The sequence below is a fragment of the Eptatretus burgeri genome, chromosome 15 (assembly GCF_056783735.1).
Source record: "Eptatretus burgeri isolate ZD-2024b chromosome 15, Ebu_testis_v1, whole genome shotgun sequence".
Taxonomy (NCBI): Eukaryota; Metazoa; Chordata; class Myxini; order Myxiniformes; family Myxinidae; genus Eptatretus; species Eptatretus burgeri.
Window position 1 is genome coordinate 14,269,050 of NC_140975.1, and position 20,073 is coordinate 14,289,122.

At 41.0% G+C, this 20,073-nt stretch overlaps 1 protein-coding gene across 3 annotated transcripts in view; it reads right to left on the reverse strand.

Moving 5' to 3' along the window:
• LOC147011574 (hepatic and glial cell adhesion molecule-like) overlaps window positions 1–12,122 on the reverse strand; it is a 35,368-nt gene extending 23,246 nt beyond the window's left edge. The window contains exons 1-4 of one of the 3 annotated variants that reach the window (XM_085857046.1): window positions 11,994–12,122; window positions 4,387–4,637; window positions 2,878–3,309; window positions 666–1,067 (exon numbers count right to left, since the gene is read on the reverse strand). In XM_085857046.1, the coding sequence (XP_085713172.1) occupies window positions 666–1,067; window positions 2,878–3,309; window positions 4,387–4,444 (892 nt within the window). In that variant the 5' untranslated portion in view covers window positions 4,445–4,637; window positions 11,994–12,122. Of the gene's footprint in view, window positions 1–665; window positions 1,068–2,877; window positions 3,310–4,386; window positions 4,638–11,983 lie in introns of all 3 variants that reach the window. The other 2 variants (XM_085857045.1, XM_085857047.1) reach the window with 2 other exon arrangements.
• Window positions 12,123–20,073: the final 7,951 nt, after the last annotated feature.

Sequence of the window (20,073 nt, forward strand, 5' to 3'; positions counted from 1 at the left end):
CCATCGATTCATTGCACTAGATTAGCCAGAATCCCACCTACAGTTTCACTCGGTGGTACATAATAAGTAGAAAGGAAAGAGTGGGAAGTTGAGAGCACTGTTCTCATCAGGAAGGGGCTAAATCACCAGAAAGGTAACAAGAACTTTGGCACCTGGACCCTGCCAGATTAAACCTCCTGAGACAGCATCCACGGTTGCTCAGAAACCTGTCGAATCGTGGAGTTATCCGTAGCTCTTCAGCTTCAGGATCGGATGTTGAGTACCACGTCCGAGACACCACCTCGTGAGCCCCGCGCGCTCCTCCGTACACATAACAATATGTTCTCATATAATACATGTTGTGTCCCACAACTCGATAACCCCTGTTGCTGAGTTATAGACCGCGGAATATTTGATATAAGTGCACGTTTCTGGCATCAAAATTTAGCAGAAGGATCAGATAAGACGGGAAAAATAACACATCTCTAGTCTGATCATTGAGCTAAATTTTGACGCCAGAAACGTGCATTTCCATCAAATATTCTGTGATCTATAGCTCAGCAAAAGGGGGTTATTGACTTACCAGACACCCTGTATATAACAATTAAATATAATCTGATAAGAATGAAGACTAGTAAAAAAAACGCTCAGATTTGTAAGGAAAAATATGGATTCTAATTTTTCACCTTGGTTTTTGAATTTCTTCTTGCAGATAAATAATCCTACAGTGAGAAGAAGAATAAGAAGAACAAGGCAGAGGAGAGTTGACCAGAGAACCACAGTCCAGGAGACCTTTTGTGGTTTTTGTCCGAAGGACACAAACTTGTGATCCGCTCCGTGTTTGTTCTGTACCAGGCACTTGTAGTTCTCTTCAAGCAGCTTGTTTCTGATGATCAAACTACTGTTGATCTTTTGTGTTTTGTTTGGATACATTTTATCAACTAACATTTGGCTTGCATTCAGAAGGAGTCCCTGAGGGTTCCACCAGGTGATGTTTGGTTCCGGCTTGGCCTCGGCCTCACAGAACAGCTTCCAGGAGTTGCTGGAGTTCACGAACTCGCAAGAGATGTTCAGGATCTTCGGACGCACTGTGGGATCACATGGTCAAGTTTATACATCATTCACCGTGGTACATGATACATACACTTGCCATGACATAGTATCCTATATCATAAAGAAAGGAATATGATATTAAATGTAATTGTCATATGATATCATGATTATTTTATTACCTCCACCACCGAAGGTGGACTGAGATTTTGTTTTCACCCCTGTGTCTCTGTTTGTTTGTTTGTTTGTTTGTGTGCACGATATCCAATAATGTAATTATTAAGTGATGATTATTCACCATTGAGTCGCTTGGTGTTGGCTTAACTGTTAAGGTGGCTGACTTAAGATCTTAAGGTCATGAGTTTGAGCTCCTGTTGTGCTGTTGAAATAAAAACAGGTGGGTTGACTCAGCCAGTCATCCTTCGGTGGTGGGCAAAATGAGTACCAGCTTACTGGTAACAGGGGCACTTTATTAGCAGCACACTGCGCTTCCAGAAAATGATGCAACCAGCAACTGCAGGCTGCATATGAAACACCAACAACCATTGAGAGATCGGGCCAAAAACGATATATAGCACGATATCTCAAAAAGTTACAGATGGATTCATCCGAAACTTGGTGGACAGGTTGGGTGTGTGACAAGGACAAATTGATTCGATCCGAATCCAGATCTGAGAATTTTTTTTTTTTTAGTGATTTTTCACCATTGAGAGGTGGAGAAAAAAAACGACTGAAACAGTTGTTGACGGATTCAAACAAAGCTGGGTGGATGAGTTGGTCATGTGACAAGAACAAGCCCATTTGATTGTTTCAAGTTTGAATCCATATCTGGCTTATCAGTTGATACAAAACGAAAAGTGTTCAGACTGGCATCGGTCTGCGCTCTCCGGAGTACCATTCTATCTAACTGCCTTCCATGTGGAACCTCATCGAATTCCTTCTGAAAATCTACATAAACTACATCACCTGCACTTACCTCGTCTACCCAATCAGAAACTGCCTCATAGAACTCCAAAAAAATAGTTAAAGATGTCTTCCCTTCGGCAAATCCGTGCTGAACACCTGTAATGACTTTGTATTAATTTTCATGATTCTCATTCCGATCCCTGAATAATGTCCCCACACCTTCCACACAGGTGAAGTCAAACGAACAGATCTATAGTTCGTTCCCTGAGTTCTTCTCGAGATAATTTATGAAATAACTCGCAGGATAGCCGGTATGCACACTCGCCTCGAAACTGTCACACGGGTTCGAATCCCGACCGAGCTGTAATCTGTCATCCTAGTGTTTCACAGTCAGGGGAACTCATCAGTGTGTGTGTGTGTGTGTGTGTGTGTGTGTGTGTGTGTGTGTGTGTGTGTGTGTGTGTGTGTGTGTGTGTGTGTGTGTGTGTGTGTGTGTGTGTGTGTGTGTGTTTCGTCCCTTGTATGGACGTTCAACTGACATTCCATCTGCCTACATTAGTTGGTGGTGTTAAAGACCCCACGGTGTCCTTCATGAAGAGTAGGCGAGCTATCGCCAGCATCATGGACAAATTACAAATTCCGAACCGAACTCGTTTGTCGAGTGTCACGCCTGGCTTGCCAGTTCGTGAAAGACTTGCATGATAGACTTTCCCCGGCCAACACCACAAGAACGTGGGAACAATTCTGTCAATTACAGAGGAAGAAGATCCTTTAGTAAATGAAGGTGTTACATTTACTACTTTACAATCCCATGACACTTGGCTATACATACTATTTGTGTTCATGTAATAAACATTTCTATTTTTGTTATTCATTATTTTAAAATAAAAATGATAATCATCATTTTGTGATTATAATGTGAAACATTCTTTGTGAACTTACCATCGACCTGAAGATTTGTTTCTTTCCCTTTCCCAACTGAAAATCCCTCTTTTTTTCCATTTGATTTTGTCCATTCAAACCGACACATGTACATTCCCTGATCCTCCATCCTCAGGTGACTGATCCTCACCGTCCCATCACCTGATCTTGGGTTACCTACAGGTTCGATCCTCCCTTTGAAATCTTCACTCGTCTCGTTTGATGAACTGTTATAAACTACATTCTGTTTTGGGTTTTCTTTCATCCTTCTGTCTTTGAACAACAACAAACGTAGATCTTTGAAGGTGTTTAGATTAGTGTGCTTAAACTGACAGGGAAGAATCACATCTTCGCCCCGCACACCGATCACCTCTCGTTGTACACAAAGTTCTATTTCAATCCCTCCATATTTACTCTCAATTGTACAGGTATCCGTGTCCAGGATTCGTGATTCTGTGGGAAATGTAAACAACAATATCAGTTACAATCATAAACACAGACTATGTACATTATGTATAAACTGTACAAACAATGAAGGTGAATGAATACAAAATAATTATAAACTAAAAATAAGTTTCGGAGTTTCATGGTTGATAAAGATAAATGTTTGAAGGTAAGATAGTCTCGAGGTTTACATTCTCGGCTTTCTATCCTGGGTTTGAATCCCGACCCAGGTGTAAACTGTCATCCTGGTGTTTCACAGGTAAGGTGATTCATCAGTGTGTGTGTGTGTGTGTGTGTGTGTGTGTGTGTGTGTGTGTGTGTGTGTGTGTGTGTGTGTGTGTGTGTGTGTGTGTGTGTGTGTTGTCCCTCGGATTGACGTGTTAAACTGGGTGTCCAGTCTTCTGGTGTTTCATATTGAGTGTTAATGACTCCACGGTGTCCTCCTTGAAGAGGAGGTGAGTTATCACCGGCACCCTGAACAAATGACTAATTCCTTCCCTGATTGACTGCTGGGAAAGCAACTGCAAACCACCCAGGGTAACCCTTGCCAATCAACTGTTTCGACAGAACCAACGTTAAGTATTAAGCTTGGTGCATCATCATCATCATCATCATCATCATCATCATCATCATCCTCATCATCATCATCTTCAATAGAAAAAGTGTTTGAAATGTTCAGAATCCGCAAAATAGTAAAAACGGCATTACAACAACAAGATGGAGATCTTATTCTGAGGACAAAGGCTTGGAAATTTGATCGAAAAACGTCTGTCGTGGAATATCTATTTAATATGTACGTGTCCGTTGGGGGTGTGTGCATTAGTTCTGTGCCTATGGCCCTCTCCAACAAAATTTAAAAGGATTTGGAAGCATGAGGGGATAGATCGGAGGATATGGGGACGGAGCACTGTAGGAAGAGTAGGTGAAAAGAAGGAAATATTATGGATGGGGGAGGAGTTGGTACTCTACACTGCTACATTTGTGATGTCATGAGAATCAGAATTAACGTTTGTGTACGGGATTGGGGGTGTGGTGGGGGGGGATGGGGGTCGTGGAAGAAAGTAAGACATGTAACAAATCACTTACCGATTAACAAACATCCCAAGATCATGATCATCAGAGCAGGATAAATGAGAAAGATCATTGTCGGGAGGGAAAATCAGATCCTCGAGTTGGTGCTGATATGAGATTGGTATCTGAGGTCAGAGACGATGAACCAGCACCGAGTTCCAGATCCTGATATCAAACACTCCCGGTAGCACCAAGAGTACTTGTGGATAATTCACTTCCCATCCAATCAGAACGTTCCACAATCTCCTCCTACAAGGGGGTGGATCCTGAACGATATGGAGGATGTTCGAAAAACCAACAAATATATATTTACACCAAACTGCAACTACACTTGAACACATATAGAGTATTATTCATTACCTCTGACACCAAAAGTGGAAGGAGGTTATGTTTTCACCCCCATCTGTCTGTCTGTGTGTCTGTCTATTTCTTTGTTTGTTACTTGTGAAAATAGAAGATTTTTCAATTATATTGCTTGGTTGCATACGTTATTCTGTTTGTTTGTTTGTTGTTTGTTTGTTGCAAAATCGAATAATTTTCAAGTATATTTGTCAGTCGATTTGGTTATTCTGTCTGTTTGTTTGTTTTTTGTGTTTATTGCCTACAAGTCACAATTTTAAACCGATATTCACGAAACTTCACCCCACATGGTACAATTCTTCATGAGCAAGAAGCCTATTGTTTTTGAGGTCAAAAGGTCAACCTGGGCCAAAGGTCAACACACTGTATTTGTCCAATTTCTAAAATCCTCAATTTTCATCCCATTGACTTGAAATTTGAACAGGATTTGCACATTAGGTTCCTGAATTCAACCACCAATTACTTTTGAGGTCAACATAGGCCAAAAGGTCAACGTAGGCCAAAAAGTCGACACAGTCACTTCTAAAATTGTCAATTTTCATCCATTTGACTTGAAATTTGAATAGAATTTATATATTTTGTCCAATTATTTTTTCAACCTCCAATTATTTTTTCAATGTCAAATTTGTTTTTTGGAATTCACAAGTATTATGCTATGCATGACATTATTGTTTGTTTTTCTGTTTGTTAGTGTGCACAATATCTCAAAAAGTTGTGGACGGATTCAAGGTGAAATTCGTTGGACAGGTTCGGTGTGTGACAAGGATGAACTAATTACATTTTGGTGAAGATCCAGATCAGGCTACTAGAATTTTTTTAAGTGATTCTTCACCATTGAGAGGTAGGGCCAAAAACTATATATAGCACGATATCTCAAAATGTTGTAGACAGATTCGGACGAAACTTGGTGGACAGGTTGGGTGTGTGACAAGGAACAATTGATTGCATTTTGGTGAAGATACGAATCCAGGTCTGGATACAATAATTTTTAAAGTTTTTCAGTGATTCTTCACCATTGATAGGTGTGGACAAAAAATATGTGTGTGTGTGTATGTGTGTGTGTGTGTGTGTGTGTGTGTGTGTGTGTGTGTGTGTGTGTGTGTGTGTGTGTGTGTGTGTGTGTGTGTGTGTGTGTGTGTGTTTTGCGCTCAATGTGTTCTACTAGATCAGGCATTGTGTGGCAGAGTCATGCACTCTACTGAGTGCTCTTCCAGTTTAATACTGTCATTTCAAACTTTGTCCACAAAAATTAAATAATGTATATATATTTTTCTGTATTTCTCAAAGAGGAAAGCAATTCGTCAAGTCTGTTCTTTGCTCTGAGAAATATAGAAAAAGAGAAGGAAGGAATCGTTTGCGGATCTGAATATAAAAAAAGTCTGAATCTAAATAATTTGAGGACATGAAAAGGGAATGTTTTACACATTCAAATGATCCATTTCATATCATCTACACTTGTGTGATTGAAGGTATCACCAGGTGTTACTCAAAAATCCAAAATGAAGTCTCAACATGAATCGCTATATCCAGAGTAGTCTGGATAATCAGCACTCTCATCTGTCCATGGTTTTACATTAATCTTACTATAAACTTGGACTGGAGTTCGGACATGGATCACGTGGATGACACAGACATAAAGACACATCACTGAACATTTACATGTTTACAAGGACGTGATTAGACAAATGACAAACACACATACCTGAGTATCGACAGCATGAGTGGGTAGGGTGCAGATGAGGATTTGAATGCATGTGGTTCGGGAGAGGGTTTGAGTGTGTGTGGGGTGTCAAGTAGGTTATTGTGTGTGGGGTGTGGGTAGGTTTTTGTGTGAGGGGTGCAGGTGAGGGTTTGAGTGTGTGGGATGTGGGAAAGGGTTTGAGTGTGTGGGGTGTGGGAGAGGGTTTGAGTGTATGGGGTGCGTGGCTGGTTCTTGTGTGGGGTGTGGGTAGGCTTCTGTGTGTGGCGTGAGGGTTTGTGTGTGTGGGGTGTGGGGTGCAGGGGAGGGTTTGAATGTGTGGGGTGTGGGTGAGTGTTTGAGTCTGTGGGGTGCAAGTCAGGCTTTGAGTGTGTGGGTGCAGGAAAGGGTTAGAGTGTGTGGGGTGCAGGAAAGGGTTAGAGTGTGTGGGGTGTGGGGCTTGGGGTACATTTTTGTGTGTGGGGTGTGGGGTAGGTTTTTGTGTGTGAGGTGTGGTTGGGGATTTGAATGTGTTGGGTGCAGGTGAGTGTTTGAGTGTGTGGGGTGCAGGTGAGGATTTGAGTGTGGGGAGTGCAGGTGAGGATTTGAGTGTGGGGAGTGCAGGTGAGGATTTGAGTGTGGGGGTATGGTGGAAGGATTGTGTGGGTGGGGTGTAGGGGAAGGTGTTAGAGGGTGGGGTGAGAGGGAAGCATTTCAGGGGTGAGTGAGGGGAAGCTTTGCCTGGGTGGGGTAGCGGGTGCAGGTTGCTTTTTCTGATCACAAATTCCCAATTTTGACAAACGGAGATAAAGATCATTGGATGGAAGATAAGATCGCTTGTTAAACACATATTTTGTGTTAAACACACAAACAAATATTGCGGTGTTTGAGCGGGCATGAGGGGTGGGCGTGGAGTGGGGGGGGGGGGTGAGCAGACGAACATCTCAGAAAAATAATATTTTTGAAGATGAAGAAGAGACATATATCATGGTGGAGAAGAAGAACACATGTAGCATTTATGAAGGAGATAAAAGGGTTTCAATCTGTTCTCAAAATTATTTATTTTTAATTGAAAGTAAAAATCAGGATTGAAAGACATGTTTGGAACATGTCTTTCAATCTGACAAATCTCACACTCTCACTATCTCTCTCCAAAAGGACCATCTGACAACCCCCAATCTCCTTTCTTAACAATCCTCTTAAGGAACCTCAGTCACTCAAACTCCTGGTTCTCATTATCAGTCATTATCTTTATTGGGCAAACCACATTTCAAAATTGTCCTCCAACTCGAGACGCCAACTGGGCATCCTCAGTCGTACAAAGTCCATCCTTGGCAAACCTGAACTCCTATCCACCTGCAAGGCTTATCTCCACAGTTTGATGGAGTGCTGCTCTTCCCTCTGGGCTGACTCCCCTGCCTCACACCGTGCTCAGGTTGATGCCATGGAAACCAAGGCCTTCAAGATTATTGGAATCTGCTGCAATGAAGGTAAGTCGATGGGTCGATCACTTTCACATCGCAGACAGGTCGGTGATCTCTCTGTTTTCCCAAATTGAACATACGAAGGCAAACTTCATGGGAGGATTGATAAAAAAAAGTTTTCCATAAAAGCATGGAGGGATGTGGAGCTGCAGGTACAAGAGGGTGGTTGATGAACAATAATCATTTAGGAATGAATAGGTTTGGCGAATTAGCCTTGTGAAAAAGAAGAATGTCGGGGTTATTCCTGATGGAGTAGAAAGGAGAGTGAGGGGAATTTTAAAATGCATTTTTAAGTGTTTTTGTTAATGTTATTAAGAACTTTGGAAGGAAGAGACGTTTTATTCAGTGAAGATTCAGTTTGGTGATGTTTAAAAGGAGAATGGATGGAGAATGAAGGTCCAACTGTGTAGGACAGATTGAGGAGAAGAAGGAGGAGGAGGAGGAGGAGGTGTTGGTGTTGCTGTTGTTGTTTGGGAGTGCAGAAGAGTTTTTTGTTGTTTGTACTTTTTTTGGAGTGAGGAGAGGAAAAGGATTAAGTTGAAAGAGTACAAATGAAATATTTGGGAGAAAACGAGTGAAAAACGAAGCATGGTCATGAAAACAGAAACAGACGCAACAATCCGACTCACTGAGCCCTCGATGAGTAGGTCGGACGTTAACAGGGACACAAATTCAGAAGGTATGATTTAACATGGAAAATTGGACGAAAACACAAACAGAAACAAAGGGACGAAAATGTAACAGTAAAACACGACGTATTTGGTTTGGAAAACTTAGCTTTGATTGAGGTGCAGGAACAGTTGCAAATTGAACCAACAAACATGGAGCAAACCCAGCACCGGAAGTTGAATGGTAAAATGGTATTGTTAACGTTTTCAACAACATACCTTTGTGACGTGAGCTTCTCAACATTGACACTCCAAATGGGTCATATCGAAAGAGCCTGGATCAGGAACTCCATGGAGCTCTTTCCATCATAGAGCCGAACATTAAGCACCTGATCTATTCCTCAAGATAAGCTCAAGTTTCACACTGGTGCCAAATGGAAATTTAGGCATTGAATTCCTCACTTGATTGCTTATGGGAACAGATTTAAACAAATTATTATTTTCCACCCTGGGATCGATCTCTAATATGATGTTTGAGAGACGTGTTTTGAAAAATATTAAGTTTACAACCTCCTTTGCATTGGCTGAATGATAATGAGGATTATCTTTCCTCTCTCACTTTCAGGTGCAGCCTTATGGTCTGCCTGGTGTTGGCTTAATGGTTAGGGTGGTGGCATTTGGATCCTGGGGTCCTGAGTTCAAATCCTGCTCAGCTGTTGAATTAATACCAGGTGGGGTTAACTCTGCCTGTCATCCTTCTGAGGTCAGCAAAATGAGTGCCAGCATGCTGGTATACTGTGTCGGAGTGGCGACCCATCCAGGATTGTGCCCAATTGCCAAGGAAGGAGACTGCTTAAGCAGCACCAACGCTCTGCAGCGAGTATGGTCCCAATCTCCTCTCCTTTTGGCTGCTGGTTGCATCATTGATTAAGGACACAGCTCTGCTGTCCCTATAACCAATACACTGGTACTCATTTCTGCCAACCTCAGAAGGATGACAGGCTGTCAACCCCACCTGGTATTAATTCAGCAGTCAACAGGGCTTGAACTCAGGACGCTCGGATCGCAAGTCAACCACCATAACCACTAAACCAACACCAGGCCTATTTTTCCTAATAAATTTTCAAATTGATTTGTATCATTGTTTGAAATATTTTGTAAACAACTTGAAATAGTTTAATGATTTTGAATGTCAGATCTGTTCGTTATAATTTGCTTGTATAGATGGAAAGGTGATGTTACTTCTCTTTCCAATCACATGCTCGTGTGTGATGGAAATATCATACACATTCACACGTTATCATTTGGTTTGGTATGCCACAGAATTGAGCAAATTGAAAATGTGTCGTGAAATTAAAAATGTTGAAAAGAGATATTTCAAAAAATGTTCAAGATTTACCTTTCATATCACACGGATCTATTCCTCATGACATTTTGTCAACCTGATTAGATCACGGCTGTGATTGGCAGAATTATGTTGCCATGGAAACAATCTTGGTAATTTGGATTGTGTACCATATGTGTGAGCCTTCAAGCCTTGTTTCTTGTTAAATAGGCTGTGTATAAGGAAATTAAAGGTTAACTGTAATAACAGTTAAATAAGGTGAATAATAACAAAATGGGACAAAAAACAAAATTAAATTATTTAATTATGGGAAAACATTTATTAAACACAATCAACAGATTGTTCGATGGACCACCATTTTGATGAAGAATAGTAGGTGATGTCGTTCAAGGATCCATACTCCCTTTGGCGATATCCCAACGAGGGAGCATTAAGGTTTAAAACTGTATTCGACTCAGAGTTGAAAGAAAATTCTCATATGAACTAAATCTTACAAATTATACTCCAATTTACCATGGTCCATTTCTGAAATAGGACAACATCCACCATAACTCAGGACCTCTCCTGTTTTTGCTCCTCCTCTTCCTCCTCCTGCCTCAAGATTCACCAATATTATATTTACAATAATTATATTAAGATGAATGATCATGACGTTTCCAGATGTTATAGATGATGTACTGCTTTTTCATCAAAAATAACCGAATGGGGAAGTGGGGGTGGGGCAGGGTGTTGCACGGGGGGGGGGGGTGAGTCGTGAAAGAAGGAACAAAGAATGAGTTGTGGAAGCTCAGAGGAGAAAATTGTGGACATTAAAACTTCTGCAAAACTTGTTCGATTTACTGCTTTTTCAAACAGGGGAAAAAAATTTCAAATACATATTTGTGGTCATGACAACCACAGCTTTCTGTTCAGCCCATCAGACTGCACATCAGAAGTCCCTTGTCTATTTATTATGTTTGCATATATGTTGGGCAGTCTTCCTTCCCCCCCTTTGTGTCCCATACACAGAGAGATAACAACACTCGCAGATTTGCGAGAACAAATGGGTCAGGAGGTTTGCGGGAGTCAGGAGGGTGGATGGAAGGAGGATGGATGAACTGAGGGAGAGATTGGTGTGCAAACGAGCTTGATGAGGAGATGGGTGAAATGAGGCTGAGATGAAATGGTGCAGATGGGGGGAAAGAGAATGGCAAAGAGAGTGGATAGGTTGAAGGAGCAAGGTAGGAGGAAAAGAGGTCTACCATGGTTGAGATTGGAAGATTTGTGAGGAGGGATATCAGTAAGGATGGATGGTTGAAGAGTGAAGAGAGTTGGCTGAGGACAAAGGGAACTGGAAGGAGTATCATGGTCAATGCAGGGCAGAAGCTCGGTGACATGGCACCTCGCCCGTTATAAAATAATGAGATGAAGAAGAAGAAGAAGAAGAAGAAGAAGAAGAAGAAGAAGAAGAAGAAGAAGAAGAAGAAGAAGAATATCCCACTGGGAGGCCAGATCTGGATCCGGACCTGAACCAAAATTGAATTGGCTTGCCCTTTTCACCTAACTCATCCAGATAGTTTTGTTATAACTTGTCAAAAGCTTTTTGAGATATCATGCTTTCCACATCATTTTTGGCTCTTTCTCTCAAAATAGTGAAGAATCACTTAAAACATTCGAGGATCCGGATCTGGATCTTCACCAAAACCTAATCAATTCTTCCTTGCTACATCCCCATCCTGTCCACCAAGTTTCCTCCGAATCCGTCCCAACTTTTTGAGATACCTGCTCTATATCGTTTTGACCCGATCACTCAATGGTGAAGAAACACTTTAAAATTATCGGATCCGTATTCGGATCTTCACCAAAATCTAATCATTTTGTCCGTGTCACACAACCAACCTCTCCACGAAATTTTGTCCGAATCCTTTGACAACTTTTGAGATATCCTGTTCACAGACAAACAGACAGACAGACAGAGAAACAGACAGTGGTGAAAACATAACGTCTGCCCACTTTCAGTGGTGGAGGTAATAATTGGACAAAATTTTTTAGTAACACTGGATATAATAATGTATGAACAAAACATAAAGTTCCATGAGACTATACCAAATGAAATTAATGAAAAACATGGAGAGGTAAAAATTACTTTAGTACTTACGCCTTCTTACCATCGTTGTTTACCGGTTGGATGCAAGGTCAGGATTTTCACCATTCTTGCTGGAATTTAGTGAATAAATGAAGTCTTTTCCGCTTTTTCGGTGGAGGCGTCAGCCAATTGGATCCTTCGCCATTTCAAAATGAAGTTGCTAATACGTCAGAAAAAAAAACGGAATAAAGAATCCACAAAATGAGAAGTAATGTGCAGATCCTTTGCTGTTGCGAGACGCATGAAAGCCTCATTCTGATTGCCTGTTGCATTCTGCTTACTTTGTTCCTGGAAATGTAAAGTTCATTGGAAATCAAATGTGGGTTTATGATACCTTTACAGGGCTCGGCGGGGTTTGAGGTGAAAATACAGGCAAACTCCGTTGGATGCGGGTAATTTGGGACTATGTGAGTGGCATTTTCTGTCGCTGGAATGGGGTTCTAGTCATTGTTTTTGCCACAGGAAGTGAGTGAGGACATGTCCGGTTATTGGTTCATCTTTATCTCAGTCTGTGACCCATAAAACGACTTTGTCCTTCGTCTTTACTGCTCAAACTTACTATATTATCTAAATCCAGAATGAAAAAATAGTTGTCTCGTGAAAGCTGGTGTCAACGTTCTCTACTTTTGATGAAATTTAAAACCCCCATTCTCTCCTTCCCTATTTGTCCCACCTATCACGTTTTCTCCCACCTATCACGTTACTCTTTCATTCTTCCAACCTTGTTTACATTTGTTCCTCTTTAAAAAAAAAAAAACCTGAAAAAATTCTCATTTCACAGAAGTTGGATTTACTCAGAATCAACGTTGATTCCCGTTCACTTCTCGATTCCTTTTGATTTTATGTTTGGAATCGAGTACTTTGGATTCAATTTCACAAATTGTTTGTTTGTATCTATATTAAAGTTGTGTAGTATCAAACATCTGTTTATATACATATACATATATATATATATATATATATATATATATATATATATATATATATATATATATACATATATATATATATTTATTTATACATATAAAAATCCATATATATATATATATATATATATATATATATATATATATATATATATATATATATATATATATATATATATATATATATATATATATATATATATATATATATATATTGTGAGGGTTACAATCACAATTGTGATTGTTGTGATTGTAAGGGTTAGAACACAATCAGTGCGAGCATGTAGAAATATCCAGCAAACACCGGCCACTGCACCTGCTTCATCTGCTATTGCACAGCACCTGGTTGTCAACCCTATCTGTGCAGACCAGTACAATACAGATATGTTCAGGATATTGAGCCGAGGTCAGAGCTCGTTTCATTTACGTATGTTGGAAGCAACCTTCATCCTTACCACCGATCCAATTCCATGTCGTAAAAAGGAATTTGTACGATCTCTGTGTCTCTTTCAACATGGAAAGATCAAGGGAAGTATGGAAACAAATGGTGAATGGACCTTAGGGGAAATCCATCCCCCCTCTCTCCAGGATGTGGTTGCAAACGTCAATCATCGACGAACTCTGCTCCAGCCAATGGGAGCTCAAGGTGAAGATGAGGAGCTGACCAATGGGCATTCGGATTATCCGTGACGTCATTACGGTTGAACCAATCAGCGTCTACCTTATTGAGACCTGTGTATAAAGCACTCGCCTTCACTTCCTTCCTCACTTGCTGCGATTTTTTTTACCCTGAAGAGTGAGTGCAGCATAAGCTTCGGTCACTATTTTGTCGTGTTTGTTTGTATGTGTATATATGTGTATATATATATATATATATATATATATATATATATATATATATATATATATATATATATATATATATATATATATATTAGAAGATTTTTCAAGTGGGGGTGGGGCAGGGGTCAGTCGATTTTGTTATTCTGTCCTTCCATCTGTCTGTTTGCCGGTCTATTTATCGCTTCCAGGTCACAATTTTAAAGCGACCTTCACAAAACTTCACCACATGGTATATTTTGTCATAAGGAAGAAGAATGTTATTTTTGAGGTCAAAAGGTCAACACAGGCCAAAGGTCAACAAAATAGGTGTTATTTCTATATCCTCAATTTTCATCCGATTGACTTGAAATTTGAAGAGGATATATAGTTCATGTCACTAAATTCAAACAGCTAATTATTTTTGGGACCAATATGGACATAAAAGTCAACAACTAAGGTGGTATTTCCAAAATCTTCAATTTTCATCCGAGTGACTTGAAATTTGAAGAGGATATATATAGTTCATGTCACTAAATTCAAACAGCTAATTATTTTTGGGACCAATATGGAAATAAAGGTCAACAACTAAGGTGGTATTTCCAAAATCTTCAATTTTCATCCAATTGACTTGAAATTTGAAGAGGAATTGCATATTTGGTCATTGAATTCAACCATCATCGAATGGTCATTGAATGAGGCCAAATTTTTTTTAATGGATTTTGCAAATATCGTGCTCTCTCTCTCTCTGCACAATGTCTTCTTGTTTCTTTGTTTGCCGCACAGAACGTGAGTACAGTTTTTCTCTGCAACTGCTTGTCAGATGCACGACAAATTTTCACCATAGGAGTGACCACTCATATGGAATGTTTTTATGATAATTATGATGTCATAGAACACATCGTGTTTCAGCCATTTTGGAAAAAAAGAAAAACTCTGGACCTACTATACATCTCCAAAACCGCATCAAGGAAAATATTGAAACGTGGCAATTGGCAAGTATTCCTCATGGGCAGTATATATGATTTTTGAATAATGCCATAGGTGCCTTCATCATGACATCATAATTGCATACATAGAAAACTACATCTATGCAGTCTGAAAAATGTTGAGGGTCATCTTGAGAAAACTTGATTGACAGAAAAAAAAAAATTGAAGACGTCATCAGTCAAATGATTCGGCAGTCATATTTTTGTAATTTCATTTTAAACCCTTTAAATCTTCTCTGAAATGGCTGAATAGATCGAGGTGAAATTTTACAGCTATGACTGCCTATCCGTGAGGAAAAAAACATTCCCACCTACGATGTCATTGATCACATGGCTTGGCAGTCTTTTTTCTTTTTCTTCACTGTCGAGGCTCGTATGAGAAGTAACACACAGAACGTACAACAAGTGGAGCAGGAGACAAAGAGGGGCGTTAGAAGGAAAGAAAAAACAGTGGGGAAGAGAGACATGAGGATATCTGTGGAAGGGAGAGGGATGGGGCAGAGTACACAGGGTAAACAAGATGGACATGACAGGGACTTTCAGGAAGGAAAGCCAGGAATTTGAAGGAGGTGGGTTTTGGGTGGATTAGTAGGTGTAGAAAAGATCGTAGTTTTGGATGGGGGAAGATAAGAGATGATGGTGAACAGCTGTTTTGAAGACCTGGAGGGAAGAGTGGGATTGAACAGAGTGTGAGACTGTTCCTAAAGGCCCTGTCACACCTTAACGATTTAGCCAGCACATGGCAACGCATCAAAATTTATCTAAAACGCTGGCGCACGCTGAACTATTGATGTTTCTTTTTCAGTTTTGGGCGTTTAATAGTGTATTCATAACGAGTTGGATGTATGCATAATGTATTAGTAACGTACACAGAACGTTTCAATAACATAGATAACTTATACCAACGAATCCTTAGCATGTTGTCGGCGTTCACAACTTGTGCCCAACGATAGTCTAACTTATGCATAATGTGTGGCAGCCTATCGCCAACGATCAGGTGGCGTAGCCTATGAAAAGGCTGCCGCTCAATGATTCAAATCATAACTGCACTAGACATCGAAGTGTCAACATCACCGTCATGCCGAAGAAAACTTCTATGAATGCTGCAAAGAAGTCTCCTGGCCGTGGACGCGGACGCAAGGAGGATCCATCATCACTCACACCCTCCCCATCACGCTCACCCTCTGACGGAGAGGATGCTTGTTCCAACGGTTCCAATGTGTGCATATATATATATATATATATATATATATATATATATATATATATATATATATATATATATATATATATATCTCTTCTTCTTCCTCTTCTTTCGGCTGCTCCCATTAGGGCTCGCCACAGCGGATCATCCGTATGATCCGCATAGTGATTTGGCTTAGTTTTTATGCCGGATGCCCTTCCTGATACAACCCTGGTCACCCCTTACGACACAGGGATATGGTACACCTATTCTAACCGGGGCATACACCGGGCCCAGTACACTGATACTCACTTCGCCGACCTCAGAAGGATGACAGGCTGAGTCAACCTCCTGGTGTGTATTCATTTAAGTGACAACGGAGCTTGAACTCAGGGCCTTTTGGATCCCAAGCCGCTACCCTAACCACTATGTCAATGCCAGGCTTTATATAGATCTGTGTATATATGTATATATATATATATATATATATATATATATATATATATATATATATATATATGTATATCGGGAAATGTAAGCTTAGTTTGCTGCAAATCATTGTGGATGTTTACATCTCAGTGTTTTGGACTCCGTGGTACCGCGAAATAAATGTTCATTGACGAAATGTACTTTTTGTTGTGGACAGTGGAATATTTGGGTAAAAAGAAAATTGAGTAACAAGATCTACACCAAGTCGGTCAACAACAAATTCCACAACAAACGCCCCGCGGAAATATGGGGGAGGGGCATATCTCAGACAGAGCAGGGGGGCGAGGCTGGAGAGGAGATGGTGGAAGACAAAAAGACCACCAACATGCCTGTGGTGAGAGAGTGAGAGACCCAAAGACTCAGCCTCATTGTGGGAGATACCAGTGATTCTAAATCACGTGCAGTGTCAACTGTGTGGCCATTTGATGTGAGGGAGGAGATGGACGGGGAATATACACCAGAAACAGACTAAACTCGATGCCACCAGAATTTGGAGGAGGGAGACAAGTTTGAGAGTTCAGACTTGAGATTAGAAAGATGTTGTTTTCTGGCTCTCCTGAGGGTAGATACACACTTGTTCTGAGCTTTGTGGAAGGAACTGAGATTGCATTCAGTTGCATTAGCCTTCCATGAGGCGAAGGCAAGTTGTTTCAGGACAATTGCCTCACCACAAGCTTCAGTGAACCATGGGCAGTAGGAACAGTGGGACAACTGAAGATGAGATGTGATAAATCTGAGCATGCAAGAGAGCAAGTTTCTTTGAAAGAATTCGCAGGGCGAGTTTATGTTGGAGGAAGTAACGATGGGAGACCAGTCTGGAAGTTTAATGGCTGCTTGAAGACCCTGCCAGTTGGCCTGAGTGAAATGCCAGACTTGAAGGCACTGAGGTGGTTCTCTAATAACAGCCCGAAAGATCTCTACTTTGACAAGGATGTAGTCAGATGAACCAATTGGAGCACAAGAAGTACAGCAGATATTTTCTGGGAAATTGCTCAAAATCAGATCCAGAAGAGATGGAGTACCATTGGTTGAGATTCGGGTCAGTAAGTTGACAGATGGTGTCAGTCCCAATGAGTCACAGAAGTCTTTTGCTGAAGTGCCATGACAGGTGAAAGGTACCCATACCAAGTCAACTGGCATGATGACAGTTGAAGTCACCACATGTAAGGAAGAGAGAGTTGGGATGAGAGGATCGCAGTTTGTCCATGTTTTCGGAGAGCGAGATGTAAATGAAGTCATCACGGTTTGATGGACGATGCACCACATGTATAAATATGAGGTGGGGGTGGAGGGGAAGCCATAGCCCGATGTATTCCTGGGGGTTTGGGGGAGATAAGGCAGTGCATCGTGAGTGAGGAAAAGAGTTTTTGATGAAGAGAGCAACTCCGCCGCCAGGACGAGGTTCAGGTCTGTCATACCAGAGGATGGAGTAACTAGGGAGAGACACAAGGAAGTCAGAGATGTCATGAAGAAGGAAAGTTTCTGTTAAGCAGATGATGTCTGGTTTTTCAGTGGCAACCTGTATGGAAAGATCTGTCAGGTTTGAACAAAGGCCCTGGATGATTGAGGTCTACACTGTTGAGGAAGAGGGAGGGGAGGAGGTTTAGGGTGCAGGGTAGGGGAGGGAGAGGGTAGGATAAGTAAGGAGGGGGAGAGAGAAGGAGCGTTATTGAAAGAGTTTGGGAGAGGGCCGGATAGGAAGAGAAAATGCTCAGTGGTGATAGGTTGAGGTACAGTGGGGAGTAATAACAGAGGGGGCAGGGGGCAGTTGAAGATTGGACGAGGTGGAGTGATGAGATGGAAGAGAGAGGGTGTGGAAAGGAGGCACCTTTGTGGATGTGAGGAGAGAAACTTTGGGAAGGGGGAGTGAGGTGAAAGATTGGAGGGAGAAGGGTGAGAGGGGAGAGTTGAGGGAAAGGGGAGAGGCGGGAGAGTTGAGGGAGGAGGATGAGGAGGGAGAAAGATGAGAGAGAAGCTTGTTGGGGGAAGTGTGAAGGTTGTTTTGAGAGGGAGGGTTCAGAGGGAAGCTTTGAGAGGGAGAGGAGACGATGAGATCAGGCATGGCCAAGGTGCAGTAAGGCGATGGAAGAGGTGGGGAGAATGGAAGGATGAGACTTGGTAGTGGTATGGTGAAGAAGGGATTGGGCATGGGGAGGTACAACATTTGAGTGGTTGTGAAGAGGGGGAGGTGTGCTGAGAGGAAGGAAGGAGCATGTTTGTGGTGATGAATGTACTGATTGATAGAGTGAGATATCTGTTTGGTTAGAATGGAGCCCACAGATGTTAGAATACCACACAGTTTGGGACAACGGAGGAGGAGCTGATACTGAAGCAGAAGAAGTTCCAAGAGTGGAGATAGGATGAGGGGCAATATGGGTCGGGTAAGGAGAGGGTCTAACAGGTGAGGTGTTCAGAGGTGGTAGATTTAAGGAGTTGGGGTGAATTGGCACAGAAGTTGGAAAAAAAAAAGGATTGATGGAACACGAACATCCATTGCAAACTGGAAATTAAATTAGTCAGAGATGCGATTAAAGACATTATGTGAGGGATGCAATAAAGGAGAATTAAGATAATGGAGAAAAGAAACGTTGTAACAGAGGGACGTTTCAGACACGGGATGGAGGAAAGATTGAATTGAAAACAGCCTTTTGAAGAAGAACAAGAGAAGTGAATTGTGATACAATACTGAGAACCACACATGTGAAAGAGAAAGTTGTAACATTTATGAAACCATTTTTTTTTGACCTTGATAAAGATTACTTAAGATTAGGAAAAGGGAAGGTTGAAGAAAAACCGTGTCAGTGTTTGGTGAATTTGGACCGGCAAACGCAAAAAGAAGCTGGTAGTTTGACGAAAGTTAGAGAAAGAAGAAATGTGCTTACAAGAGGTGGAAGGTGAGAGGTTAAAAGAATAAAGATTTTTTTTTTGTTTGTGTTGATTGTTTTTTTTAAGATTATGTAAGATTAGGTAAAGGAAAGGTTGAAGGAAAAATCCTGAAGATGTATGATGAATGTGGGTTGGTAAAAGTAGTTGATGGTAGATCAGCAGAATGAGTAGGAAGAAGTCAGTATCGGAAATCACGTGGTTATGTGGGGTATAATGGGAGGTAAAAGGCATTTTTGTTGTAGTTTTTATCTTTTAAGATACAAAATGGAGGGGTATAGCTAAGAGGGATAGAAGGAGGGTGGAGGGAAAAATGGAGAAAACAAAAAATGATGGTAATAATAAAAAAAATACAATAAACACGATCCTGCACACAAACGGGAAGAAGGGTGGGCCTCAAGGAAACCCGATATGAAAAGAGGACAATATCTCAACAATTAGCACAAGTTTTAACACAAAACCGAACAAGAAACACACAGTAAACACAGAGATAACAAAATGACAGTAAAAACATGATGAAAACGACCAGAAAACCTATCTTTGAGAAAGTCAGCACAGACCCCGAAGCAGAACCGCCAATGTCGCTCAAGAACCGGAACCGGAAGTCAAAGAGAGTCATATTGGATAAACCCTTAAAACATTAAAAAAAATCTTCCTCTCCAGAATAACTGCACAGATTGAGGGGAAACTTCACACATGTTCCCCAAGCTTTGGGGATACCATGGTGTTCACAAATAATAGGTCACATGGTCTGGCAGCGAAATTGAATTGAACGAAAATCTTTAAAATATATATTTCTCTTAAACGGCTTAA